This window comes from Pangasianodon hypophthalmus, chromosome 22, assembly GCF_027358585.1.
Source record: "Pangasianodon hypophthalmus isolate fPanHyp1 chromosome 22, fPanHyp1.pri, whole genome shotgun sequence".
Classification (NCBI taxonomy): Eukaryota; Metazoa; Chordata; class Actinopteri; order Siluriformes; family Pangasiidae; genus Pangasianodon; species Pangasianodon hypophthalmus.
This window is the reverse complement of record NC_069731.1, coordinates 18,634,196-18,650,165: the sequence shown is the minus strand read 5'-3', so window position 1 is coordinate 18,650,165 and position 15,970 is coordinate 18,634,196. Positions and strand designations below refer to the sequence as shown.

At 38.8% G+C, this 15,970-nt stretch overlaps 2 protein-coding genes across 3 annotated transcripts; one reads left to right on the top strand and one right to left on the bottom strand.

Moving 5' to 3' along the window:
- Positions 1 to 2,601: 2,601 nt before the first annotated feature.
- crhb (corticotropin releasing hormone b) lies at positions 2,602 to 4,618 on the top strand. Its single transcript, XM_026938226.3, has 2 exons — positions 2,602 to 3,179; positions 4,061 to 4,618. The coding sequence occupies exon 2, from the start codon at positions 4,074 to 4,076 to the stop codon at positions 4,584 to 4,586; it is 513 nt and encodes a 170-aa protein (XP_026794027.1). The 5' UTR covers positions 2,602 to 3,179; positions 4,061 to 4,073; the 3' UTR covers positions 4,587 to 4,618.
- A 1,298-nt stretch (positions 4,619 to 5,916) lies between these two features.
- Positions 5,917 to 15,720, bottom strand: trim55b (tripartite motif containing 55b). Of its 2 annotated transcripts, none has more exons than XM_026938223.3 (8): positions 15,457 to 15,720; positions 14,292 to 14,461; positions 11,842 to 12,016; positions 10,753 to 10,848; positions 9,665 to 9,898; positions 8,750 to 8,772; positions 7,290 to 7,414; positions 5,917 to 7,155 (listed from the first exon to the last, which is right to left on the bottom strand). In XM_026938223.3, exons 1-8 carry the CDS (start codon positions 15,574 to 15,576, stop codon positions 6,998 to 7,000), a joined length of 1,101 nt encoding a protein of 366 aa, XP_026794024.2. In that variant the 5' UTR covers positions 15,577 to 15,720; the 3' UTR covers positions 5,917 to 6,997. The 2 variants fall into 2 exon arrangements, with proteins under 2 accessions (XP_026794024.2, XP_026794023.2); XM_026938222.3 differs by having other exon boundaries at positions 11,842 to 12,019; positions 15,457 to 15,718.
- Between the last annotated feature and the right edge of the window lie 250 nt (positions 15,721 to 15,970).

The window sequence follows — 15,970 nt, the reverse complement described above, 5'->3', positions numbered from 1 at the left end:
GTCTCGTGTAATTGCTAAGTTGTGAACGGAAGTGTGCATGGGAATAAAATGCTTGTAGCATTTACACACAATAGGTTGCATGTTATTAAAAAGACAGCCTTCCACTGAAAAAGGGAAAAAGAATGCATACATTCCTTGATTTATTCCTTTCATCAGATGAGTCTGGGAAGCTGGGTGGAGGCTCAGGAGCGCCCAGTTGACATTCTGAGGGCATTTATGAAGCAGCTCGGGTCAAGGTGCTCCATCTTCATGTCTCCCTCCTGGACCAGGCTGAATGAAAGCGAGAGAGAAAGACAGCGGCGGTAGACAGCAATGACGTCGTCCTGCTCCTCTGCATCTGTAATGAGTCTCAGCAGCCCAGACTGTTCTCTCACTGAATGACTGACAAGCTGCAAAGTTTGCCAAGACTTTCCATTCCAATGTTGATAAGTGCTGTTTCAGTATAGTCAAGCCTTAAGTGACTTGAATAATTTATAACCTCCATCAGTGAACACTTGTTCTGGAGTATTAATATAGCATGAACGTCTTTGTTCTCCCGTGTGCAAGAAAAACACGCCTACATTCTTATCCTAATCTCTAACCTTAACCTTAAACTCAACCCATAAACAAGTAACAAGCACCGAACTATTAATAGTAATAATGTTTTATTTATATAACGCCTTTCTCAAAATTGAGGTCACTTAATTTCCAACAACGTCGTGAAACCAAACATAATCTTACACAGCAAGATTGGGAGTGACATAAATAGAGAGCGAGCTATGGTCAACTCCAGAATTACTGGCACCCTTCAAGAGAATGGGCAAAAAGACTGTATAAAATACACAGTATGTACAATGATTTAATTTTTCACTTTTAAAATCGTTCAAAATCATTAGTGGCATGTGACAGTCCTAAACATGTTTAGAATTTGCTTTAAATGTCCAGTTGCCTTTGATGAAATATGAGGTTGCAATATTGTAAAATTCCTTCATTATCCATCACCATGATGAACACAAATGAAGTAGATGGCTGTTGACCTTCACAAGTCAGGTAATGAACAGGAAACATATATAAGCAGTGAAAAATATGACTAAGCACAATCACCACCATAATGAAAAGATTCAAAAGTCTGGAACCAGATGGTGAGAAGGGGAGTGAGGGAGGCAAAGAAGACACCAAAGATCACTGTTTCAGAATCACAGTTTATTGAGTTTACTATTAATTTCTATAAATCACCTATTAGGCATCACCTCTTGAAAGAACACATTGTTTGGAATGGTTGCAACACCCTTCTGAGAGCAACCCACGAAACTGTCGCTGAACAGCTCCTGAATGTCACCAAACGTAGTATAAATTACACTTTGAAATGTGTGATGAGAGCAACTTTGAACATTTTAGTCATCAACACCATCATTAATTTTGGTAGAAACAAAGAAAATCCACAACCAAACTCCACAACGTGATGGTGGATCAGTGATGCTTTTAGGTTTTTTCGTGGCTGGTGGTCAGTGGCTCTTGAAATTCCAGGATTTTTAGGATGCCTCTGCCAGGAGGTTAAGACTAGGTTACATATAATGACTGCAAACATACAGAACATCCAAATCAATGCAGAAATCACCACATGACACAACAAGTGTTTTTCAGTGGCTGTGTCAGTCACTGGAATTGAACCCTGATGAAAATCTGTTAAGGACAGCAACATGAACAAAATAAATGAGGTTCCAAGGTCTCCAACATGTGTCTCCAACTTACAGACTTGTTGCTGCCATTCTCTCCAGCAGACACTTAACCAAATAAGAAATACATACACTACTTAAGAAACTTTTATATAATATTTAGTTAAACTAAAACCAAACTGTGTCTGTCTCCATATGCTTAAGTCCATATGTATTCATTTTTGTTAATTTTTCACAAATTTTCTTGAATAATTCAAGAGCTCACTGTAGCATAGAGACGATCAGATCCTCTTAGTTATAGATCAGAGTGTGATAGCTCTGAGGAAAAAAATGCTTTTTAGATTTGTGATTTGAAAGAGGATATAGGTGAGATTTCACTGAGGTGCTATGGACATTGATTCATTCATTCATCTTCAGGAAAGCTTTATCCTGGTCGGGGTCGCTGTGGATCCCGAAAACACTGAATGCAAGACGGGAGAATTCACCCTGGATGCACACACACACACACACACACACACACACATTCACACACACACATTCATACACTGATTCACACCTAGGGGCAATTTATTTGTAGTGAGTCCACCTCGTGGCATGTTTTTGGGCAGTGGGAGGAAACCGGAGGACCCGGATGAAACCCACATGGACATGGGGAAACCATGCACAGAAACTCCTCTGAACTCTGAGTGGCACGACACTTAAGGACTTGACATCCATGGGGTAAAAACTATCTCTAGATGAATTATATTAATCTAGCCAATTCATTCTGTAATGTAAGAGAAATATGCCTATTAATCTGACAAAGACAAACTATATACAGACAAAAGCATCTTCTAAGAGGGTGTCACGCATCTTCAATTTAACACAATTAATTAGGCTGTCTGAGTTAGACTAGATACTACGAAATCTGCACTTTGTTGCAAGGAATTAATTACTCCAATTAAACCCACATAAAGTGTGTTTTATAAACAGTGATGTATATTCCTTCATGTTGCACAAGGGTTTCCAATTAAGATGTTAGAGTCATTGCACAAAGATAAAGAAGGCTTGTCCTGGATATTTTAATGCACCTTTCTGGCCTTTAAATGTTAAAATCCAGTTCATATTCAGTAGTAAAAAAATGCACTCCAGAAATAGAGGACAGGAAAATAGAGCTTTTCTGCATGGGAAGGTGTGAAATTTAACAAGACATTCATTCTTACTTGAACTTTTCTATACTACCTCTCACTTTATGAGATAAGGATGCGCGCGCACACGCACACACACGCACACACACGAACCTCGATGACTCATTCAGATTGCCAGCAAACTGCTCTCTTACGTTCATTCAGGTCCACTCGTTCCCCAGTGCGCATGCGCAAAGACTATATAAACCCAAACTCCAGTCCCTCCTCCGAAGAAGTCACCAAACTCTAATCTTGAGTATCTTGTCAGAGAACAGCTGGGGTGAAGAGTAGAGTAGATCGCGTTTAAAAAGTTTAAAAAGAGAAATCTTCCCGCGGATACAACATTTGCGCATACAAGGTACGCATTTTTTTTTTAAATTCAGCAAGCTCTTTTTTTTTTTTTTTTTTTAATTAATGTTGCTAGTGTATTATTCTTGTGTACAATGTATGAAGATAACAGGATGACGAGATTTTGGTGCTTTATCATAGTGCATAGTCTATGAAGGTGCTGAAGTTGGTGCGTAAAACTGTAAAGGATAGCTGCGTCCTAAACTGTATACTTCTGTACTAAGTAGTAAAGTACATCACAGGTGAGTATGTCAGATGTACCGTATTATTCTGACATACTACTGAGTACTGTAGTATGCGGCTAGGACGCAGTCTAGACTCATAAATTAAGCATAAAATCCATTTCGAGCTCCCTAAAGGATGTTCTGATAAATTGTTGTCTAACCGTTTTTGTTCATATCACAACTAACTGAAGAATCGTTCCTGGTCGTGAATGTCTACTAGTAATTGTGGTAAATGATGTTTCAGCTCATCCATCCAGAGTTTGTTTTTTAAAGAAAGTAAAATTAGACTGCACTCTACTCTAAAGGTACTAAACTAAACTGTAGCTTTCCTTGTCGCTTATCTTGTGTATACTTGCAAACGTTGATATATTGTACCGTTTTAAAAAGATTTAAGGTACGTAGTGGGTCTGTAATTACCTTTTAGAATAAAGCGTTAAAGGGACACTACATGCGCCTTCTGAAGGTACAGCAGGCGTACGCGTAAGGGTACCATCCCTGAGATAAGGCACAAACTAGTACCATCTTTTTCGGACAAAAACTGTCACCATACTCATTAACTTTCCTCAACTTTTTTTTTTTTTTAAAGTAAATCACAGTTTCATGTCAAACCGCAGCGCGCAGTTGACCATAGGCGTGCGCGTAATTGTGATCGTTTTTCCTCCCGCAGAATTCCCTCGGCAATGAAGCTCCACTTTCTCGTCACTACCGCCGCAGCTCTGCTCATTGCCTTCCCACCACGCATGAACGAGTGCCGAGCAGTGGACGGTCCCGACCGGCGAGCCTCCCTCTCCTCCCCCTCCGCCAACGCGCTCGAAGAGGAGGAAGATCAGAGGCGCACACGGCCCATTTGGGCACGGCTGGGAGAGGAATACTTCATCCGGTTGGGCAACGGAAATCAGCGTGAACGTGAGTCCGAGCCTGAGACGCGCCCCGAACCGGCGTCAGCGGTGTTCAAACGCGCCCTGCAGCTCAGGCTCACGCAGCACCTGCTCCGCGAAGAGGACGAGGTCGCCGAGGCGGCCCGCGGGTTGCGCAACGCCCCAGCGGAGAGACCTCGCCGCGCCGAGGAGCCACCCATCTCCCTGGACCTGACCTTCCACCTGCTGCGGGAAGTGCTGGAGATGGCGAAGGCCGAGCAGCTGGCGCAGCAGGCACACAGCAACCGGAAAATGATGGAGATTTTCGGCAAGTAGCCTAGAATCTGACAAAGAGGATTTTTTTTTTTTTTTTTTTACATTTAGCACAAACCATAACATCCTGTACCACAGTGCTGCTTTTCCATCCTAATGTATTTATATATTGTATTATTTATTTGTAGAAAGAAATAGGAGAATGAACATGGACACTGGTGTCACTTTCCATAATTGCTGTGCAAATGCTAAATCAAAACTGTAGCATAAAAACGACGGTACATTACTTTTCTTTTAAAAAATAAAAGGAAATATTTTCAGAGTACTGTACTGAGAAGTTGATTTTATCTGGATAGACATCCAGTTTCATTGTACCTTATAAAATACACTGTAAGTTTGTTAATAAACTAATGAGCAAACAGTAATTTTCTGTTGTGCAAGAGAATGTTCTTATTTTTATATTTTTCAATAAAACATTAAAAGACATTTTTTCACTTCTTGTGTAGATTTTTGATGTATGACCATAGTTGTTAATAAATGTTAACACAATTGCAAAAAATACCCCAGCTCATTCTTCCTAGTGCTTCAAAGACTCTTGTATGTTCATAATACTGAAATATTATTAAATATTCTCTTGGCTGCTCTTGTCCAAGTCATTACATCGCTGAAAAGAGCAAAACAACGTGACTCAGTCCTGAGTGTGTGAATACACACTTGACACATCAGAAAGATAAGCAGATACACAACCCACATAATTTTATGCATTTACACTTTCACTGGAAGGTAAGCCATCAATAAATTGACCAGCAAATAGAAATACTTGCATATAAATGGGATATTTGAGACTTTGAGATATTTTAAGAAATCATGTCCTAAATCTTTCCAGCCTTCATTGTATGGGTCATTTTAGCAACTCACATCCAAACCACAGATAAATCCTCTGAGAGCAAATCTGTGCACAATACATGCAGAAGAAAGCACATCTTTGGGGGAAAAACTGAATTGCCCTAAAAAGCTGCTACACAAAGCATCGAATTTCAGTCCCAATAAATCACATCTGGATTTTTTGTAACAACGACTCACATTATCATCTGTCATTTCAGAACATCCTGTCCTGATAGAACTGTCACAGTGGAGTATAGAACCAAAATTCCTTCCATTTTTGGGAAAAATCCTCTGAACTCTTTATACTATTAAATACAGGCTGTTGTAATTACTATATGTTCACACTGTGCTCCTTGACCTGAGGTCAACACAATCAAATTAGCTGGTGTGATTCATTGTGCCCTACACAGCAACTGGAGACCTTCTGTGAGGACAAGCATTGGATTTTAGTTTGCATGAGTTCTGTCAAATCTACTTCACTGCAGTTAGACAAACCAGGACAAAGCACTTCATCACTCAGACATTGCATTTATACCACAGGTGACCAAGGTGAGTAGTGCTAACAAACATCAGACCATAGGGACAGGGTTTTCCCAGATCTCTGGACCTCATTACAATCAGCATTAGAGATAACGAAAACCCCATTCCCTCATTCCCTCATGGAGAAATTAACATGAATGACTGAAACATGTTATATTCTACATCAGTGACATTGGAAATGAGCATGCGTTAAAAGGAGATCTTGTCACTTTTAAAATAAACAGTCTGATGGTGCCGACTTGAGTAAAAATATCACACAAAAACAAACTCTGTGCCAATCCACTATGATTTATACCTAGTCTTTTTTTTCAGTTCATAAAAACAGGGAAAATCAGCTATCTGTGAAGTATACCATATTCAGAAGTGCTAACAAGAAAATTCTAGCAAATTCTACCAAAGGAAAAGATTAATTTTACCCCCTTTTAAACCCTAGCATTATATTAGACGAGACAACAAAATTAAAAAAAAAAATCCCCCAGGTGTGGGGTTAGGAAATGTCAACGCAAAAGTCCTGTGTGAGCATGAGTCAGTGATAAGAGGCTCCTCCAAAAAAAATTTTTTCCGACCAAAGAGACCACTGTCCTGCCTCACAAGACCGAAGCTTGTGAATTCACTGGTCACCAAGATAAAACCGGCGCTACAGTAATTTGTGTCTTTCACATCCCGCGTCCTTTCCCCTTCAGTGAATTGTCTTTTGTGTCGGGTGAATTTTATTCATGTTTAGTCTGATTGTCTTTTCAGGGTAGTTTCCTGTATAGCAAGAGGTCAAATATTGCAAATGCCATGGCTGTAGATGTTGTGACTTCTGCATATTTCAAGCTTCATCACTATCAATAACTCATTAGGTTATAGGTGCCTGAACATTTACACATGTAGACACTAAATCAAGCCTTTGATGGATGTATCTGTACTAGTGAAGAAGATGTAGGTGAATTTACTATGTTAAAAAAAGACAAATGTTAACCCCACCCCTAATCGTCAACTTAACTTTTGTTACTTTTCATACAAATTGAAATCTGTAAACTGCAATAAATTCTGAAGTTGGAGAGCTATGAGCTGGTGTTTTTGACTGGATTTGGAGGCAGAGGAAGAGGAGCAGGTTGGCTGCTCAGCAACCCTGCATTTGCTCCTCCTGAAGTAGCCTGTTCTTTGTGGACTTCTTTCTCTGCTCCCACTACATCTCCATCTTCCTCTTCCTCATCTTCATCTGCAGAAATATTGTGGAAAAAAACAGAGCAGACACTTACTTTAAAGCTGCCACACTTGCAATATGATCTTCTAACACCATTAACTTATCCAATGCTAACAGACATAAGCTAAAGCTATAGAACACGTTATTACCTGTGATGAAGTTTATAGCACTTAAAGCGCCACGTTCTTTCTTGAAGTCAATGGAGTAATGGTCCATGCTCTCGTAGCCACGCTCCACTTTTTCCAAGTGGGATGTATTCGTGGCCTCGCTCATCCTGGCCGATTCGGAAACAAACCAATCATTTTGAATTTTTGAAGTGAAAAGAAGTGAACACAAACTCTGCAGCAAACTTTTAAAAAATAACATTTTCTGCAAATATTAATGTACATTTACTTTATATTTGATGAGCTTAAAAAATAGAACAAACTGTAACTGTGGCATTGATATCACAGCTTGAAAATGCCTTTTGTAGCCAGCCAGGGGTCTTTCTATTCTTCTTTAATGAATTCTCACCCACTCTTCCTTGCAGAATGCTTCTAGTTCTGAGATATTCTTAGACATGCATAGGTAGATTTTGAAGTAGGTTTTGGATCATTGTCCTGTTGTCGTTTCAGCTTCAGTTTCTTAACTGACTGTGTCACATTAACTTCCATAATTGGCTAATATTTACTGGAATCTTTTCTTCCATCTGCCTGTGCAATGTTTCCTGTGTCACTGGCTGTCTCACAACACCAACACGTAATAGAGGCACCCCCATGGTTTAATAGTTGGCAAGGTGTTCTTTTCATCAAATGCTGCTCCTTTTTTTCTTCCAAGCATACCTTTGGTGATTGTGGTCAAAGAGTTCCATCAGTCCACAGCACTTGCTTCCAAATTGCCTTTGGCTTATCTAGATGCTGCTTTGCATACATTAGATGTTTACTTTTGTGATGAGGTCACGGGTAAGGTTTCTTTCTGATGACTCTCCCATGCAGATCGTGTTTGTGCAAACAATGCTGCAGAGCAGAACAGTGCAGAACCACTTCTGTGTTAGCTAAACCTTCCTGCAGGGGATTTTTGCTTTGCCTTTCTCGCCAGCATATGAGCAGATCTATTTGAAGGTTTTCTTGGTCTTCCATATCTTGCCTTGACTTCCACAGTTTCCCTTACCTGCCTTTAACTGAAAGTGAAACTTGTGACCTGGAAGCACGTTAATATCTTTAAATTGCCTTCCTCTGCTTTGTAGCCATCAGTTAATTTAATTTTCCAAACCTCAGTCAGTTGCTTAGAGGAGTCCATGGTTGGCCTGGAAGGGTGTCCAAACTTTTGCACATGCCACAGTTACTAATTTAATTTTTTCTATTTTTTAATTGAATCAAATAGAAAGTAAATTTGCAGTAACTTTGGTGAACATGTTTTTTAATAGTTTGCTGCAGCAGTTGTGTTTACTTCTACTTTAAAATAAATAAAATATGTTATTTGGCCAGGGGTGCCCAAACTTTTGCATATAACTGTAAATAGCAAATAACAATAAAAAATAACTATAACAATAGTAGCTGATGATAGTTGAAAGTGATATCTATTGTTATGTAAATGTAAAAAATTGTTAGATGTGAATGGGTTTACTTACGTTTGTAACAAAGGTTTTGCAGTCTGAAAAGCCAAATACAGAATAATGTAAGTGCTAATGATCAATTAAGGATAAAATCACATTTTTCACAGTTTTCACATTTTTCCAAACCCAAGGCTGTGCACATCTGGTTGAGGGCAAATACTGTTTCTGAACCCAGGTATGGTCCAGGTGTTTCAATTTGAAAGCTGGCCAAAATGAAAATGAGCATCTCATGTGTGTGCTAGATGAAAAATGAAGTACGAGCCAGCCAGGTGAGGATGTCAGGCACATTTTGGCTTCACTCTTCAGCTGTTTCCATGTTGTTCGCTACATGTAGGTATAGGTAGTCTTACATTCATCTCAACACTTGTCTGGGGTTCAGGTCTGGGGCTGGGCACTGAATCGACATGTCTGACCAGGATAAAGCAGTTACTGAATATGAATGAATGAATGAACTTGTTCCACAATAGCAGAAAAATACATTTGGTGGGGGAGAAGAAATACAGTACTTAGTATAGCCAGTATATTATGTTAATAGAAAACATTCAAATGTGACAACTCAAAAAAAAACAAAACAAAAAAAAACACTTATTTTTTGTATGTAAATAAGAAGCACTGACTGAAAGGCTTCATGAATGGTTAATCAGAATTGAGCCAAAGTACAGCAACACTAATTAGCTCAATTAAATAAACATTAATAAGGACAAGAAACAAATGTGCCTATTATCTTGTGTCTCGCAAGTGACATTAAACTGTGTGTGAAGCTGCTGAAAGCATACTTGGGATGAACACACCCTCTCGAGACAATACTAAAATTGTTCCTGGGTACATATTTGAATATTCAGATCAGTGTGAAAACGCCCTTAATTAGCCAAAGATAGTTTAGAACATGAAAATTACAATGTAAAATGAACTAAAGTGTATTTCACTTACCTGTAAGAAAACAGCCATCTCTGGTTCCTCCATCGTTTGGATCCCTGACTCCACAATCTTGGTCATGTTCTCCAGGTGATCTTCATACTTCCTCTTGAGTCCACGGATGTAGTTCAGCTTTTCGTCCTGCTCAGCTGTCACTTTGAGACTCATCTCCCTTTTTCTGTCCTCTAAGATGGCATAGAGGTGGTCAAACTTCTCACACACATGTGATTTTTGCCTCCTGCCATTCTCCTGAAAGACGAATGTGAAATGATTAAAAAGATTTATACCATAGCGCTGATGAATTCTCAAACTGAATTGGTTAAAACATGATGATTAATTTTCTGTAACCGCAAATCTGCCAGTAGTACGGCTCCAAATCACAGGTTTAAATTAATGTCCTTATATGTTATTAGAATAACATATTATTCTAATATGTTATCATTTCCATATTAACAGCACATAATCATTATCATTTCTATATTAACAGCACATTCACAGGGACTTATGAATTAATTTAAGGCTAATAATAAATGGATCAAAAAACCATGTTGTTATTTAATTAAAAAAAAATCTAAAAACAACTTAATATTGCTGATATGGTGAAATCTGCTGTAAGGAGAAGTTTATCTAACATTTTTGGATGAAGTCTCATGGTGCCAGCACTTTGTAATGGTCAAGTTTTTCACCACAGGAAAGTCTACAGGATAGAAATTTCATCTGGATTAATGAACTTGTTTTAAACCTCCAACTTTTTAGTCATACACAAAATCTTGTGCTTCTGTGCTTCCGTGACCTGAGTCATCAAAACTCTAATCATGAAATGCTGACCCCATCCTACTTGCCATCTACTGTCTCTTTCACACAGGACTTGTGGTCAGCCATATGCATGATCGAGGAAAAAAACTCTCTCTGGTTAGCTTGTAAGTCATAAAGCCTCCAAGGATACAGCAATGAGAGGCTGGAAGCACTCCAGCATCCTATCTGCCTGTCTCATTAGCTCCAGTGTGAGTATGTCAGAGGGCCTGTTCTCATTTTCCCCATCAATAACCTGGCGAAACTCAGTAGTTTTGTCAGGGCACTGGAACACACACGGTGCAACTCACCTCTATGGCCCGGCAGGTCTCCTCCAACTGACTAATGATGCCTTGGATCCTGTCGTTGTTGCCCACCATCATTGCTATGCTGTCTGTCAGCTCTGTCTGAAATTTAAGGCACACATGAACAATCACATGAATTTACATACATAAACAGTTACATACACAGAGTGTCTGTATGGAACATTTACAATGATAACTACAACCCAATATCAGTTTTTAATACACCATAGTTCATATTTTGCAACTTTTAATTTATGACAATCATGATATTAAATCATATACAACAGTGTAGTATACATGTTACATTACTTTGTCAGGAAATCTTTCAGAATATTTTTTGACTTGTTAAGAAGCTCATTATCAGCCTTCAGTGGTTTATAAAAAAGAATGTAGAAATTCAGATTTCTCTGATTTTTGGCTGGCTTTCTCGGTAACATGAAAAGCTGATTTTTTTTGTCTTAATAACTTCAAGACAGAGAAGAAAAAGAACCCAGTTAGGGAAGAATTGTTTATAGATGCTGTAATGTTAGTGAGAACAGGAACTAACTTGTTTTGCAGACATTGCACCACATTACATATAACAATTAACTGATAATAAAGTATGATGTTTCGCTCTTTACTTGGTAACAAATTGTAACTGTTGGCAAATTGCTGTGTATAAGAGGAATAAAACACTTCAGAATGTGCTGTTATAGGAAAACAAACTTCAGCGTGGTAACAGAAACTCCTAACATGTCTAACAAAGCCTTTTTAAAAACTACACCAGACAAAATATATTGCACTCGGAAAAGAAGAACTGGCACAACAGCACAATCAATCAATACATGCATTATTTTATTCACCACTAAAATATCACTATCAGTGTAAAAATATTTAAGTGATATCTAGCTAGTTTTGATCAGATATTGTACCACCACACCCTCAAATCCTTGCTTTTGTGCTACAGGCACAAAAATACCCAGAATATACAATTCTTCAGCCTTAAGCTTTTTGCATTAAGCACTTGCTATATGATCACAAACAGTGGAACCTGAAAATATGAAGTGTTTCATTTTTTTTGTGTAGTCTGACAGCTTCTAATACAGACTCTTGTACCTTCTGAACTTGATATACATTTTTGAGAGGTGCCACTTCACAGTCCTTGTGAGAGCCGAACACCTTGCACAAGGAGCAGGTAGGGATGCTGCAGGTCAAGCAGTAGATGTTGATCTTCTCGTCCTCATGCACCTCACACAGGGGCTGGTCATCTGTCCTCTCTGGAGCAGGTCTGCTACTGTGGAATAGCACCGAAGCACTTACTGAACCCACATGTCAAAAGGTGAATTGCTTAATAAAAAAATGCAGAGTTTGCACACCCTAGTCTGGAATCATCTAGCGGAGAATTCCCTCAGCATCAGACAAGAACAGGAGCATTAGTCACAGCCTAATTAAAGGAATAATAGAGTGAGGAGTATGGGCTGCATGATACCAGCAAGCTCGTAGGTTTTGGCCACAGAAGGCAGCTCTTTAGACCTTTAGCCTTCTGACCCACTGCGAGGAAAGAAATATTGAGATTCTTTCTTAGAAAGAGAAGGGCCTGTCAAGATTATGAATTTCTTTAAAGAAATAAATATATAATCCTAGTATGAAAGGCTGGCCATACAGTACAACCCATGTGTAGGGTTTAAGTACCACAAAATATATAAACGTTTGCTCAGCAGAATATTCTTGTTAACACGCTATCTCGAGAACAAGTGGTTGAATGTTTGTAGGATTTATATGGAACTAAAGAATCATCGAAAATGAAAATTTTTCAGTTGATATTTTGGTTTAAAGGCAAATGTTCGTATTCACTATATAGACAAAAATATGTGGACCCCTGACCATCACACCCATATGTGGTTCTTCCCCAAACTGTTGCTACAAAGTTGGAAGCACATAATTTGTATTATGTATAATCTTATCTTTGTATGCAGTAGCATTATATTTTCCCTTCACTGGAACTAAGAGGCTCAAACCTGTTCCAGCATGACAATGCCCCTGTGCACAAAGCGAGCTCCATGAAGACATGATGTGTGAAGGTTGGAGTGGAAGAACTCGAGTGTCCTGCACAGAGCCCTGACCTCAACCCCACTGAACACCTTTGGGATGAACTGGAACACCGACTGAACCCCAGACCTCCTCACCAACATCAGTGCCTGATCTCACTAATGCTCTTGTAGCTAAATGAACACAAATCCCCACAGCCACGCTCCAAAGTCTAGTAGAAAGCCTTCCCAGAAGAGTGGAGCTTATTATAACAGTAAAGGTGGAACAACTCTATATTAATGCGCATGATTTTGGAATGTGATGTTCAATACTCAGGTGTCCACATACTTTGGGGTATATAGTGTATTTTTCTGTGGTGCAAAAGACCTCGATGCTGTGGCATGCTCTACTCTTTTGTGAATTTCACCACCTGCTGCACACATACCAGTGACACGGGCTAGGCATATTAATTACAGTAGCTTGAACTGATCTTTCCCAAATCAGGAATACAAAGGTAAACAGTGATTAAACTGAGAGTAACACAGTACAGTGCAGCACAAAACTTATGTAACTCTAATGCTAGCATAACACACAGTCACATCCCAATTAAATCTTTCATCAAGCAAAATAATTAACATGGAGGCCAGACATGTATTTATGTGCAACAAGGGAACACCACAGCTCATAGTCAAAATGTTAAGCAATTCCTTTTACGTATGTGAGGGCGCATACATTATGCTTCATCAGGACATTTTCAGGAAAGGACAAAGACGTTGACTAAAACCAGGGATTCAAGCACTCGCTTATTTTCTAGAGACCGCATTAATGCGCATAATTAGCTCATCACACTTTTGAGTTACGTGAGTTGCTGCTTCTTATTCTAGCTATTTGGGTACACATGTGAGCACACTGGAGCTTACATTAACCCAAGGGACTAGCTAATGAATTTCTGATTTGTCAACCCCTGTGAAGGACAATAGGAGAGAGAATGTACTCCATCGTTTGGCTAAATTACTCATATCACCTTTTCCTCTGTCTCAGAAAAAGAAATTTAACTTCATTCATCAGTCACAGAGCTCAGGGGGGCACCGGGTGCACAGGCTGCATGACAACTTCCTGCACAGCACAACCTCTTCAAATGCAAAAGTCTTCTCTGTTTGAACCAGGAAGGGGTTTGACTCATAAATAAATGGAAAACGGTTAAGTGTGGAGAAGAGTGGAAGAGTGACAGCAGGCTAAAATGTACAGCCCAGGGGATTTCTGTTCTTAAAAGCAAAGTGCAAAGTGAGAGCAGGAAATACATTCTTTTAAACACTGCATTAAAAGTGACAGCAGACAAATCTATATAGAAATTGAATGTACATCTATAGTCAGTCTAATTAACAAAAAAAGGATTGAATAATTTTTCAGAAATTTCTTCAATACATAATTTATTTCCAGTGGATAAATACAGAGGCACTGAAATGCTACATTTTTTTGTTCATACTGATCATAATGTAAGTATCTTGTTCTGGCTTCCCTTACTTAATCATGCTCACCTGGTGGATTCCTGTTTGTACATATCAATGATGTTTTCCACCAAAAGATTCCTCTGCAGTCCGTAAACCCCATGGCGGTCCAGAACAACCTCGTGCCTGCAGGATGGGCATCTGAAACGGCCGCCTGAAGTCACTGACCCTCCTCTGGTGGGAAGATATGGGTTTGACGCCTGTTTACATGGTGAGGAGTCGTGTCAGTAAATAAGTATTACACAATCACATGTTCTTCATGTTGTCAAAAACACATTCTTGTACTAGAAAAGGAGTGCTCTGTTCTCTCTCTCTAATCACAACACATCTCATCCAAGGGCCAGGATTGAATAATAATTAATAGGTCATTAGTAATCAGTTGGATCACGATTGTAGATTCATTATTTGCCTCTTTGGTCTGTGATTACAGAAATAAATAAAATATGAAAAACAAGGTGGTTTCTTTCAGATTCTACTTCAGTTCCTCAGTGTTTAAGAGCAAAAATAGAGAAACATCACACACCAAGAGTGACACTGGATCTGATGTGACTCATCAGATGACTGAGACTCAGTTTTATACTTTTTTGTATTTTAATCAGTTTTATATTTAATATTCTGAGTCCAAAAGCTTTTAATTTGAATCAGATGTATTACTATGTTTTACAGAATTCTTAAGTTCATATTTGTTATTCAAAACACTCACTTATCTTTGTAATATTATTCTAGGAAAGTTTTTGGAAGCCCTTTTGTCTGTGGCCTGTATTTACCCTGTGATCTGTTATTTAGGGAACAGAGGTTTTATCAGGTAATCAGAGAATGGCTAAACTTAATATTTTACACTGAACATTTAATATGGATCTATATTAAAGGTGACCAGCTCAAATATGACACAGATGAAGCCAAACCAAATGTCAAGGGTAAATGAGTGTATACAATAAAACTTCTTAGTTTTAGTCCACTAGAAGCCTGCTGTTATAAGATGTATGGGTAATAATCAAATGACACGTTTGTTAATAGCTAATTAATTCAGAATGTCATAGAATAAATACTTTAAAACATGATAAAACCTTAAAACTTGATAAAAACCTGAGACTATATTTTGCCAGGCCAGTTTCTGGAGAAAAAAAACAGTTAACTGAAACAGACAGACAGATAAACAGAGAAATAGATAGATAGATAGATAGATAGATAGTACCTGAAATATGTCATTTGCACATTTCCGGCAGAGGTTGTGTTGGCATGGCAGAATCACTACAGGTTTTGTAAAGATTTCCAGGCAAATTGGACAAATCAGCTGCTTCTCCAAAATGTCCATGGTCCAAAAAAAAAAGAAAGAAAAAGAAAGAAAGATGAGAAGTAAACTATACACAGTGATCTTCTCTGCACAGTGGCTTTATAATTGATCACACTGTGTATGGTGTATGGTGGCGTGGTTTCCTCACTGTGTGTTCCTGACCCCACACACAGGCCTGTGACTGTCACCCGGAGCCGTTTTTAGAAACAGTCACGTCAGTTGCCATGTTTACTTTACCATATATGCATGCCAGGAGAAGTTGGGGCTGCTGAGCCAATACATTGGAATTAGAGAGACAGGACATGGAGGTGATGCAAAATGTCGCAATGCACAGACAGACTCGTCCATTTATTTACAAGTGTATCAATAACACATCATGTATATACTCTTTTATGGATTATAAACGCTGCAATTG

Excerpts from the sequence above, each read along its gene's own strand:
- crhb (XM_026938226.3), top strand. The coding sequence starts at position 4,074 with ATGAAGCTCCACTTTCTCGTCACTACCGCCGCAGCTCTGCTCATTGCC.
- trim55b (XM_026938222.3), bottom strand. The coding sequence starts at position 15,576 with ATGGACATTTTGGAGAAGCAGCTGATTTGTCCAATTTGCCTGGAAATC. Across the intron at positions 8,773-9,664 it reads AGATGGCTGTTTTCTTACAG|ACTGCAAAACCTTTGTTACA; the intron begins GTAAGTGAAATA and ends TTGGCTTTTCAG. Across the intron at positions 7,415-8,749 it reads GCAAAACCTTTGTTACAAAC|GATGAGCGAGGCCACGAATA; the intron begins GTAAGTAAACCC and ends CGAATCGGCCAG.